General features: G+C 40.9%; 1 protein-coding gene across 1 annotated transcript in view; it reads right to left on the bottom strand.

Annotated features, from left to right (window-relative positions):
* LOC143031543 (salivary peroxidase/catechol oxidase-like) overlaps positions 1-12,500 on the bottom strand; it is a 43,086-nt gene that overhangs the window by 1,600 nt on the left and 28,986 nt on the right. The window contains exons 9-16 of the mRNA XM_076195531.1: positions 11,032-11,208; positions 9,913-10,103; positions 9,180-9,372; positions 6,093-6,290; positions 4,108-4,255; positions 3,694-3,868; positions 1,723-1,875; positions 887-1,085 (exon numbers count right to left, since the gene is read on the bottom strand). Of these exons, the coding sequence (XP_076051646.1) occupies positions 887-1,085; positions 1,723-1,875; positions 3,694-3,868; positions 4,108-4,255; positions 6,093-6,290; positions 9,180-9,372; positions 9,913-10,103; positions 11,032-11,208 (1,434 nt within the window). The remainder of the gene's footprint in view (positions 1-886; positions 1,086-1,722; positions 1,876-3,693; positions 3,869-4,107; positions 4,256-6,092; positions 6,291-9,179; positions 9,373-9,912; positions 10,104-11,031; positions 11,209-12,500) is intronic.

The following is a 12,500-nucleotide window of genomic DNA, read 5'->3' as shown; positions in this document are numbered from 1 at the left end:
AATAATAATAATAATAATAATAATAATAATAATAATAATAATAATAATAATAATAATAATAATAATAATAATAATAATAATAATAATAATAATAATGGTAGTAATAATATCAATCTTAATAGTAATAGTAATAATGATAATGATATAATAATGCATGTATCAGAATTACCTTCTTCGCCTTCCTCCTCCTCCTCCTCCTCCTCCTCCTCCTCCTCCTTCTCCTCTCCCTTCCTTTTCCTTCTTCCCCCTCATTCTTCTTCACCTCCCTCCTCCTCCTCACCTCCCTCCTCCTTCTCCTCTCCCTTCCTTTTCCTTCTTCCTCCTCATTCTTATTCACCTCCTTCTCCACTCCCTCTTCCTTCTCCTCCCCTCCTTCTTCCTTCTCCTCCCCTCCCTCTTCATTCTCCTCCCTTCCTCTTCTTCCTTCTCCTCCCTCCCTTCTTCCTTCTCCTCCCTTCCTTCTTCCTCCCTCCTCCTCCTCCTCCTCTTTCTCTACTTTTCCTCCCTTCCTCTTCCTTCTTCCTCCTCATTCTTCTTCACCTACCTCCTCCTCCTTCTTCCTCCTCCTCCTCCTTCTTCCTCCTCCTCCTCCTCTTCCTCCTCCCCCTCTCTTCCTTCTCCCTCCCTCCTCCTCCTCTTTCTTCCCTCTTCCTCCCTTCCTCTTCCTCCTCATTCTTCTTCACCTACCTCCTCCTCCCTCCCTTCGTCTTCCTTCTTCCTCCTCTTCCTCCCCACTCACCTTCATTGAAGAAACCGGCTTGGCCTACGAGATCGTAGAAGAACCGGTCGGCCTTCTCTCCTCTTTTTCCTCCTCCCCCTCCCCTCCTTCTTCCTCCTCCTCCCCCTCCTCCTCTTCCTCCTCCTCCTCCTCCTCCTCCCCACTCACCTTCATTGAAGGACCCGGCCTGTCCGCCGAGATCGTAGAAGAACCGGTCGGCCTTCCTGAGTCGGGCGAACTGGTCTCCGACGACGCACAGGAAGGTCCAGCCCAGAAGGCCGCCCGACACGGGACGCTCGGAGAGGCCGCCCACGAAGAAGTCAACGTCGTCCACGTGGGCGTAGATCCGCCGGAAGCGTTCGATGATCTGTGGGCGTGGGGAAGGATGGGCGTTAGTACGGTCGGCCTTCTGGTGTGGGATGGCTGTGTTGAGGTCGTGAAAAGAGAAAGAGAGAGAGAGAGAGAGAGAGAGAGAGAGAGAGAGAGAGAGAGAGAGAGAGAGAGAGAAGGGAGCTAAGGTAAGAGGGAGGAAAAAAAAGAGAGAGTGAGAGAGGGAGAGAAGAGAGAGAGATGGTTGGGAGAGAGGAAGGAGGAAAAAAGAGAAGAGAGAGAGAGCGAAGGATGGGAAGGAGACAAGAAAGAAGAGAGAAGAGAGAGAGAGAGAGAGAGAGAGAGAGAGAGAGAGAGAGAGAGAGAGAGAGAGAGAGAGAGAGAGAGAGAGAGAGAGAGAGAGAGAGAGAGAGAAGGGAGAGAAGGTGAGAGGGAGGAATAAAAAGAGAGATGGAGAGAGGGAGAGAAGAGAGAGAGATGGTTGGGAGAGAGGAAGGAGGAAAAAAGAGAAGAGAGAGAGAGCGAAGGATGGGAAGGAGACAAGAAAGAAGAGAGAGAGAGAGAGAGAGAGAGAGAGAGAGAGAGAGAGAGAGAGAGAGAGAGAGAGAGAGAGAGAGAGAGAGAGAGAGAGAGAGAGAGAGAGAGAGAGGGGACCTGCCCCGTTGTTCTCTCACCTGCGGAGGGATGTGATCGCCGAATTCGGCAAATGTTCTCGCTCTCGGGAGGCCGCAGATCTCGCGGATCTCGTTGTAGGTGGCGATGGCGTGGTCTCGACCTCGAGCAATGTTGAGACTCATCAAATCCATGCCGAAGTTGTCTCGAGGAGTCTGCGAGAACGAGGAAAGAGAGAGAGAGGTCTTATGATGTGCTATTGGTAGGGGGTCTTGTTGTAATGCGAGGTAAGGTTCTTGTGAGCTTAAGAGGAACGAGTCTTATAGCGTGCTATTGATGGGGGTCTTTTTGTAATGTAAGGTAATGTTCTTGTGCATCTAAGAGGGACGAGTCCTATGGCGCGCTGTTGATGATGGTCTTGTTGTGAAGCTAAGATCAAGGTGTTGTGATGCGAATTGTTCTTGTGAACCTATTGATGAGGATCCTGTTGTAATGCGAGGTAATGTTCTTGTGGATCTAAGAGGGACGAGTCTTATGGCGCGCTGTTGATGATGGTCTTGTTGTGAAGCTAAGATCAAGGTGTTGTGATGCGAATTGTTCTTGTGAACCTATTGATGAGGATCCTGTTGTAATGCGAGGTAATGTTCTTGTGGATCTAAGAGGGACGAGTCTCATGGCGCGCTGTTGATGATGATTTTGTTGTGAAGTTAGGATCAAGGTGTCGTGATGCGAATTGATGTTCTTTGAACCCCAGAGAGAGAGAGAGAATTCTTATGGCGCTCTATTGACGGTGGTTTTGTTGTGATGTGAGGTAATGTTCCTGTGGACCTAAGAAGGACGGGTTTTATGGCGCGCTATTGATGGAGGGGCCTTCTTGTGATGCGATTTGTTTGTCTTGTGAATCTAGAAGAGAAAGATCTTATGGCACGCTATTAGTGGGAGCTTTGTTGTGATGTGAGGATCAAGGTGTTGTGATGTGAGGATCAAGGTGTGATGTTATGGTCATGTTCTTGTTGTATCTATAGTTCTTCTTGTGAGGTGCTGTTCTTGGCTATCATTATCTTTGTTATGACCAAAGAATAATCTTATGTTATGCTGTCCAGGATGAGCCTAAGATCCGAAAACAAAATGTCATTTTTAACTCGGGGGAAAAAATAGCAATGACGTCATGTAGAGGATCTCTTGGCAAATGGGGGTTAAGGAAACAGTAATACATAAGTGTTGGCTATGTGACGAAAGAAGGGATCGAACTGTGTTCGAACTCTCGGTGGTAATGAAGAAAGGAGACTAAAGGGAGTATCACACTGGGCTATTTTCCCCCTCAGACATCCTCCTACCTCCAACTTTCATTTTGGATAACTAGAACATGACTTCGCTTAAACCCACTCAACTCCGATGACAAGATGACGTCATATATATGACGTCATATATATGACGTCATATTTTTCTGGTGCTGTTTGATCATCAAACATTTTGTTGTTTTATTATGATTTTTTGTTTTATTTGACCAAATGACAAGACATCTTGTCATCGGAGTTTAATGGCTTAACGAGATCTAGACTTCTCTAAGAACACTTTAACAGTTTGTCTAATATTCGTATAGTCTAACAACCTCTTAATTCATCATTCAGCTTTCGCTATATATAACGGGAAGATCATTAATTGACATTTCGTGATTTGACAAATGAAATATTGCCATCGACGTCATTTTGGCTCCAACGTACGATCGTCGCTGGTGAAACCCGTGGCAGTCCAGTGTGATAGTCACGTGATCTACCTGGAAGATATAGTTCGAGAGGTCATGGAAGCCCAGTTGGATAAGTCTGTGTCACGTGACCTACCTGGAAGATATAGTTCGAGAGGTCATGGAAGCCCAGCGCGATAAGTCTGAGTCACGTGACCTACCTGGAAGATATAGTTCGAGAGGTCATGGAATCCCAGCGCGATAAGTCTGTGTCACGTGACCTACCTGGAAGATATAGTTCGAGAGGTCATGGAAGCCCAGTTGAATAAGTCTGAGTCACGTGACTTACCTGGAAGAGATGGTTCGAGAGATCCTCTGTAACGAAGGAGTCGAAGTTCTGGCTGGCTTGTCGGGTCATTCCCCTAAGAAGTCCGTCAAGAAGGCCTGGCCGGGCGACGAGATGAGGCGAGTTGAAGTGATCTCTCATCTTGATCGTGCTGGCTCGGTTGTTAGCGTCAAATATTCTGCGAAAGAGAGAGGTCAGGTAGAGTCAGGTCACTGGGCGAGGTCGGGTCACGCGACCACCAGTGGTATGTATCCCAATTTGATAAGTCTTTTCCGTCCAGGACTTCTGGACTTCTCATAATTCTGTAGAGGGTCAACAAGTCACCTCCTTCTCTTCTTTGTATGTGTATGTGTGTGTGTGTGTGTGTGTGTGTGTGTGTGTGTGTGTGTGTGTACGTGTGTGTGCGATCGTACTTACTGTAGGAAGCCTTGCACAAGAGTGTGTCCGAATCTGAAGGCAGCTGTGATGAATTCGTTGTTCATGTTGGGGTTGACGTTCGGCAAATAATCGAAGCTGTGACCGAACTGCCTGGCCCCAATCTGGAAGGATGTCATGAAACTCGGACCTGTGGAAGAGGAGGAGGAGGAGGAGGAGGAGGTCAACAAATGCTTCTATAACCCTTGGAGGTGGTCAAGGAGGAGGAGGAGGAGGAGATGGAAATGGAGGGGGAGGTCAAGAAGGAGGAGGAGGAGGAGATGTAGGCGGAGGCCAAGGAGGAAGAGGAGGAAGAGGTGACGGAGGAGGAGGTCAAGCAGGAGGAGGAGGAAGTAGGAAGTAGAGGTCAACAAATGCTTCAATAACCCTTGGAGATGGTCAAGGAGAAGAAGGAGGAGGAGGAGGAGGAGGAGGAGGAGGAGGAGGAGGGGAAGGAGGAGATAGGAGGAGATGATCAAAATGCTTTAATAACCTCCTACCCATAGTCTATCACCTACCCTCACTCACTTGTCAAGAAAGAAGATGATTCTACTTTCTAAAAAGGTACAAATCGTTATAAAAAAAAAACTGACAAAAAGTTTAAAAATACGGCTGAAAGTCCCACAATCCCTCGCCCACTTGCTCAGAATGACTGGGAATCATTCATACTCCCACAATATAATTGGGATCTGTTTTAGAAATACGCCCCAAAATCTTCGCAATTCCCATTTGCCCAGAACGACTTTCATTTTATGAGATTTTTTTTTTATTTGTTTTAATTGTGAGATTTGAATTTTCAATATCAAATTTGTTTCTTTTTATATATGAGAATGTTTTTTTTTGTCCACTTTTGGGATAAGAAGCTGGATTGTTATCCGGTGGACTTTTACCCACTGCTGTTTTGTACACTGGGTTTTTGTTCACCGAGACATTATTTTTCAACATTGTTGTTATTATTCTTTTATATATGAGATTTGGTTTTTGTCTATTTTCGGGATAAGAAGCTGGATTGTTATCCGGTGGACTTTTACCCACTGGTGTTTTGTACACTGGGTTTTTGTTCACCGAGACATTATTTTTCAACATTGTTGCTATTATTTTTTTATATATGAGATTTTGTTTTTGTCTATTTTCGGGATAAGAAGCTGTTTTTTTTTTTCATACTAGAGTTTTGTCCACTGATATTTTGTCCATCAGAGTATTCTCCGTTTACTGGGAACACCTTCTATTCACCCAAAATGATCGGTAGCCATTCACCGTAGGTAATGTTCCCGTACCACAACCCTCTCCCACTTGCCAATAAAGATTGGGAACCGCTCCTACTCACCCAAGATGATCGGTAGCCATTCACCGTAGGTAACGTTCCCGTACCACAACCCTCTCCCACTTGCCAATAAAGCTTGGGAACCGCTCCTACTCACCCAAAATGATCGGTAGCCATTCACCGTAGGTAACGTTCCCGTACCACAACCCTCTCCCACTTGCCAATAAAGATTGGGAACCGCTCCTACTCACCCAAGATGATTGGTAACCACTCACCGTAGGTAACGTTCCCGTGCCACAACCCTCTCCCACTTGCCAATAAAGACTGGGAACCGCTCCTACTCACCCAAAATGATTGGTAGCCATTCACCGTAGGTAATGTTCCCGTACCACAACCCTCTCCCACTTGCCAATAAAGACTGGGAACCGCTCCTACTCACCCAAAATGATCGGTAGCCATTCACCGTAGGTAATGTTCCCGTGCCACAACCCTCTCCCACTTGCCAATAAAAGATTGGGAACCGCTCCTACTCACCCAAGATGATTGGTAACCACTCATTGTAGGTAATGTGCCCGTACCACAACCCTCTCCCACTTGCCAATAAATGATTGGGAACCGCTCCTATTCACCCAAAATGATTGGTAGCCATTCACCGTAGGTAATGTTCCCGTACCACAACCCTCTCCCACTTGCCAATAAATGATTGGGAACCGCTCCTACTCACCCAAGATGATTGGTAACCACTCATTGTAGGTGATGTGCTGATATTCGGCGATGACGATCCTGCGCGTCTCTTCGAAGAGCTGTTGGTCATTCCACCTTGGATGAAGTTGTTTCATGATTCTGGCGATGCGGTTATGTTCTCTCAGCCATACCACGTGCATGGCGGTCAGGCCCGGCTGTTCGTTGACTCGAGAGTCCCCTGAAGAAGGTGGAATACGAAAAAGGGAGTTAGTAGGTTATAGACCAACAGTCACCATTTCAGTGGAGGGCCACCCTTGGGTAATGTCCATCGACCTGAGAAACTCCTGAAGAAGGTGAAATACGAAAAAGGGAGTTAGGTTATAGACCTATAGTAACCACTTCAGTGGAGGACCACACTTGGGTAATGTTCATTGACCGGAAAAATTCCTGAAGAAGGGAAAAGCGAATTAGGGAGTTAGGTTATAGACCTATAGTCACCACTTCAGTGGAGGACCACACTTGGGTAATGTTCATCGACGTGAAAAATTCCTGAAGAAGGGAAAAGCGAATTAGGGAGTTAGGTTATAGACCAACAGTCACCACTTCAGTGGAGGACCACACTTGGGTAATGTTCATCGACGTGAAAAATTCCTGAAGAAGGGAAAAGCGAATTAGGGAGTTACTAGGCACTATTACTAGTTACTGTCACTAGATACTAGGCACTGTTACTAGTTACTGTCACTAGATACTAGGCACTGTTACTAGTTACTGTCACTAGATACTAGGCACTATTACTAGTTACTGTCACTAGATACTAGGCACTGTTACTAGTTACTGTCACTAGATACTAGGCACTGTTACTAGTTACTGTCACTAGTTACTAGGCACTGTCCCGCACTGTTCTGCCCACAGCCACCTTTTCAGTCGAGGATCACCCCAGGGGAATGTCAATTGACCTGAAAATCTCCTGAAGAAGGGAAGGACGAATTAGGGAGTTACTAGGTTACAGCACCGTACTGTTCCGCTCACAGTCAACTTTTCAGTCGAGGAGCACACTAAGGGAATGGCCATACACCTGAAACTCTCCTAAAGAAGGGAAAGGGCGAAATAGGGAATTAGTGTATTATAGCATGTCACATTGCACTGCCCGATGGGGAACACCCTAGACAAGTGGTCGGCAAACCTTAAAGCTAGGAGATCCATTTTCCTTTTTTTGTACAAATTTTATGAAAATGTTGTGCTGTCGGAGCCGCAATGCAATGGAATATAAAGCCTCAAACTGAAATCTACAGGGCTTCAATAATATGAGAACATATTCTACTTTGAAATAACTTTAGTTATACTTGAATAAAACCACCTAAGCAAGATGCTGTAATGATTATAATTCATTTTATATTATTTGTTTTTGTTTTGTTATCATTTGTCTGTTTGATTTTCATTTATTATTAGTTACATGTCAATTTATTATTATTTACTATTTAGCTGTTTGTATATTATTTAACTATATGTATGCATTTATTTATGTATTTTATTTGTTATTTACATTACTATAGTTTTTATTTATTATTTTATTGTTATTATGATTTTTTCGCATCCGACCTAGATATGGACCAAAAGGTCTCCTGTCGGCATGCTCCGCCTTTGTAATCCTTTATGTCAACCAAATAATTTCGAGAGTCGCCCCCGGACTTAAACCGGGATCTTGCATGATGCAAGGCCGAAGCTCTACCAACTAAGCTATAGGGATTAAAATTCTACAAATGATCTAACTCCCGAAGAAACAAGTCAACTGCTAAATGCCGTGCTAACCTACAAGTTAGGACGGCAGTTAGCAGTCGATTTAGTTCTTCGGGAGTTAGACTGGAGAATTCTAGTCCCTATAGCTTAGTCGGTAGAGCTGCAGCCTAGCATCACGCAAGGGCCCGGGGGTAACTGTCGGGATTATTTGATTCAGTTATACTTGTTTTGTTCACTTTACTTAAACTTCCAAAACGAAGATGAATTTATTAATATATAAAAAAATTCCTGGAATGTTTTAGAAATTTACGTTATATGACGGCTTCACGATAATGGAATAACTATTTTGTGAAAAGCTCCAGAAACAAAGTTCCCTCTAAGTTGTGCGCATGTACGCGCGCACACATGTTTTACACACATAAAGAAAAAACATACGGCGTATATTTTTTCTTTATGTGCGTTAGTTGTAAAATTGAGAGTGGGGAATATTTTGGCAAAATGTTTGCCACTCTCAATTTTCTATAAATTGTTACCAACATTACTATTATTGTGATACTTGTATATGGGGACTAAAATGCTTATTGATAAGAGCTTGAGGTAAGAATTGCAGCAGTAAGACCTAACCTGACCTATTCCCTTGGTAAATATAAAGATGTCCACTCATCGTAATTTTTTAGATAGCTATAATACGCACACAAGGTTTTCAATTTATATCAAAATTCATTCAATAAAGAAGTTCCACCTAAACATCAACTTATAAATTCGCTAACGATATGGTAACTTGACAACCGTCAGACCAATAATTGGAGGTGATATGTAATCCAAACTTACAAAATGTGCGGATTTGCTTAATCCATTAAACTCTGATGACAAGATTCCTTGTCATTTGGTCAAATAAAACAAAAAATCATAATACACCAAAATATTTGATCAAACACCAGAAAAATATGACGTCAGTCCTCGCTTCGCTCGCAGCGAAGCGAGGACTACTGACGTCATATTTTTCTGGTGTTTGATCAAACATTTTGGTGTTTTATGATTTTTTGTTTTATTTGACCAAATGACAAGACATCTTGTCATCGGAGTTGAATGGCTTGAGTGATCAGATGGTGGCTCGCGTGGGCACGTACGTACTTTTCAGAGAAGGCAAAGTTTGCACAAATGGAAAAAAGAAAATTTGTACACATACTCACAGCGATTTTCTGCATGCGTGCGCACGCAGGGAATTTTCTGCTGAAACTCATAGGAAAAAAAAAAAAAAAAAAAAAAAAAAAAAAAAAAAAAAAAAAAAAACCCTCTCTCTCTCTCTCTCTCTCTCTCTCTCTCTCTCTCTATCTCTCTCTCTCTCTCTCTCTCTAAAAAAAATGAATTATCCCAGAGGAAGACTTACCGGCAATGAAGCACCGGGCACCGCGCTGAGAAGCTTGGCAGTCCCCAACTTCGACAGGATTCTCCGGAAGGAAGTTATTCCCTGAAGTTCTCAGGAGTCCGTCCCTTGGTCTGGTTCCTCTTACACCCTCGAACTCCTCCGGTGTCGAACCGTAGATGTTCGAACCGTCAATCCAGTGGGTCAATTGGTTGACCTGACGAAGGAGGAACATAGGTCATCGTAGGTCACGTGGGATCTGTTACGTGATCGTGTATATGTGTATCTGTATGCGCGTATGTTGTGTATATGTTCATGTGGATATATGTGTACTGTATGTATATTCACCTTGGATCTGCTGCAGTCTCTGTCGAGACAGCCAGACACCACCCTACGGCAGTGAGCTCAGAGCTCCTTATTAGCCGATCTCTGGGTAGGTCTGAGACCACTCACACACCACACACCGGGACAGCAAGGTCACAACTCCTTGACTAACATCCCGTACCTACTAGCTGATAGGTGAACAGGGGCTACACTTGAAAGGAGACAAAACCAAATTAACTCCACCCGACCGGGGAATCTAAAACAGGTACAATGGCTTTTGAGGCCAGTGCTTTACCAATCCGCCACCTAGCCGTGTGTATGTATATATGTGTGTGTATATATATATGTATATGTAAGATCGTCTACCGACAGTGTTTATGATATATGTAAGCATTTATTTATTTTATTCATTTGTTTATTTAGGGGATCTTACCTGCTCTCTGAAACCGAAGGTACATTGCTGATTGGGTGCAGTCATGCTCCTGACGAAGTTCATGCAGCTCTGTCCTCGCGTGGCGTAGAACTGGTCCGTTGGAGGAATGAAAATAGGGGCGCACTCGGGGTGACGTAACTCTGGAGCAATTTCTCGTCCATTTTCGCAACATTCAACGCCTTCTCCGTTCTCTGTGGAAGGAGTAATCATTAAAGAAAACGTATAAACACTCTAACACCCTCTTTGTCCCCTGTGGAAGGAATAATAATCAAATAAAGATTATAAACATTAAAAAAAAATCCTTCTCCGTTCTCTTTGGAAGGGATCTTAATCAAAGAAAACGTACAATTACTCGACATATCTAATCATTTTCTTTGGAACTAGAAATGGTTAAAGAAATTATATAAACACTCAGAATTTCTAATATTTATAAAACAAAAATAATCAAAATAAAAGAATACTGACTATAAACAAATAATTAAACTAATTTCCACTACTATTACATTCTTTCGGATTCGTCCATTGGAACCAAAGCGGTCACTAAAGAAAACGACTTCCTCTGACATGTAAGCAAAGAAGCTTTAAATTAGTTTTTTGATACCTGATATTTAACTTCATTTATTTTCATCCTATTTAGTTTTTATTTAGTTTCTATAATTATCTGGTTCTATAGTCATTATCTTTTTCATATAATTATCTAGCTCTATGCTTGTGAAGAATAGATAAATAAGCACTCACTAACATTTCCGAACGGCGCAAGTAAACAAAGAAGCTATATTTTAGTTTTTTGATACCTGATATTTAATCATACTTATTTCCATCCTATTTAGTTTATATTTACTTTCTATAATTATCTGGTTTAATAGTTATTATATCTTTATGAAATTATTTAGCTTTATGCTCCTGAAAAATAGATAAATAAGCACTCACCAACATTTTCGAATGGCGCAAGTAAACAAAGAAGCTATATTTTAGTTTTTTGATACCTGATATTTAATCATACTTATTTCCATCCTATTTAGTTTATATTTACTTTCTATAATTATCTGGTTTAATAGTTATTATATCTTTATGAAATTATTTAGCTTTATGCTCCTGAAAAATAGATAAATAACTCACCAAGACTTTCGAACGGCGCATGCGTAATGTCGTGATCCATAAATTGAGCCCATTGCATCACAGACAGCGTGTACGCTTGGTTGGGTTGATCAAAGTCAACAAGAACTGTACTTGCAATGACACGAGGACTTTGAAGAGGAGACCCATTCACAGAAGTGTCCCGAATGGCCGAAATACCTACAAAAAATGAAAAGTAATTAAGTAATAATTATAATTACCCAACATTACCTCCTCAACAGAGTAATCAAAGTAATATTTTTGTTTTATTTTTCCTTATAGTGAGAAATAAATATAGATGTATAATCCGTGCCATTGCCTATAAGGTATTAATTTCGAAGTAATTAAGTAATGATAATTACCCATCATTACCTCCTCAACAGACTAGTTAAATCAAAATATTTTTCTTTTGTTTTATAATTCAATATAGTAATAAATAGTTATATGATCTGTGACATTGCCTATAGGGTATTCATTTCAAAGTAATTAAGTAATAATAATTACTCACCATTACCTCCTCAACAAACTAATTAAATTAATATTTTTGTTTTATAATTCATTATAGGGCATTAATATCAAAGTAATTAAGTAATAATTATTACCCAACATTACCTCCTCAACAGAGTAATTAAAGTAATAAGTTTGTTTTATAATTCATTGTAGTAAGAAATAAATATATAATGTCACATTTCTATAGGGTATTAATTTTAAAGTAATAATAATTACCCTCCATTACCTCAAGAGTAATTAAAGTAAAATTTTTGTTTTACAAGTCATTGTAGTAAGAAATTAACATGTCACATTTCTATAGGGTATTGATTTTAAAGTAGTAATAATTACCCACCATTACCTGAGCAGAGTAATTAAAGTAATATTTTTGTTTTAAAATTCAATATAGTAAGAAATAAAAGTATACTCTGTCACTTTGCTATAGGGTGTTAAATTCAAAGTAATTAAGTAATAATAATTACCCATTACCTCCCCAATATAGTAATTATTATTTCTTTTTCAATTTATAATTGATTATAGTAAGAAATAAATGTATACTATGTCACATTGCCGTAGGGTATTGATTTTAAAGTAATTAGGTAATAATAATGACCCATAATTACTTCCCACTAGAGTAATTAAAGTAATTACTATTTTCTTTCGACTCGGAATTGATTGTACTAAATTAAAAGTAATTAAGTAATAATAATTATCCGCCATTACTTCCCCACAGAGTAATTGTGGTAATATTTAATTTATTTCGACTTAGGATGAATAATAGTAAAGATAATGTGTCACGTTGCTATAGGGTATTAATTTCAAGGTAATTAAATAATGATAATTACCCTCATTACTCCATTCAACCCCCGACAAAATCTAAACAGAGTAATAAGGGTAATTAATATTTTTGGATTTAGAATGTATAATGTTAACGAATAAATGTATACTAAGAATGTTGATCAATAATTACCCAGGTAATCAGA

Source organism: Oratosquilla oratoria, chromosome 12 (genome assembly GCF_046742065.1).
Source record: "Oratosquilla oratoria isolate Oo_2021 chromosome 12, ASM4674206v1, whole genome shotgun sequence".
In the NCBI taxonomy this organism is placed as follows: Eukaryota; Metazoa; Arthropoda; class Malacostraca; order Stomatopoda; family Squillidae; genus Oratosquilla; species Oratosquilla oratoria.
This window is presented reverse-complemented; position numbering and strand designations above follow the sequence as displayed.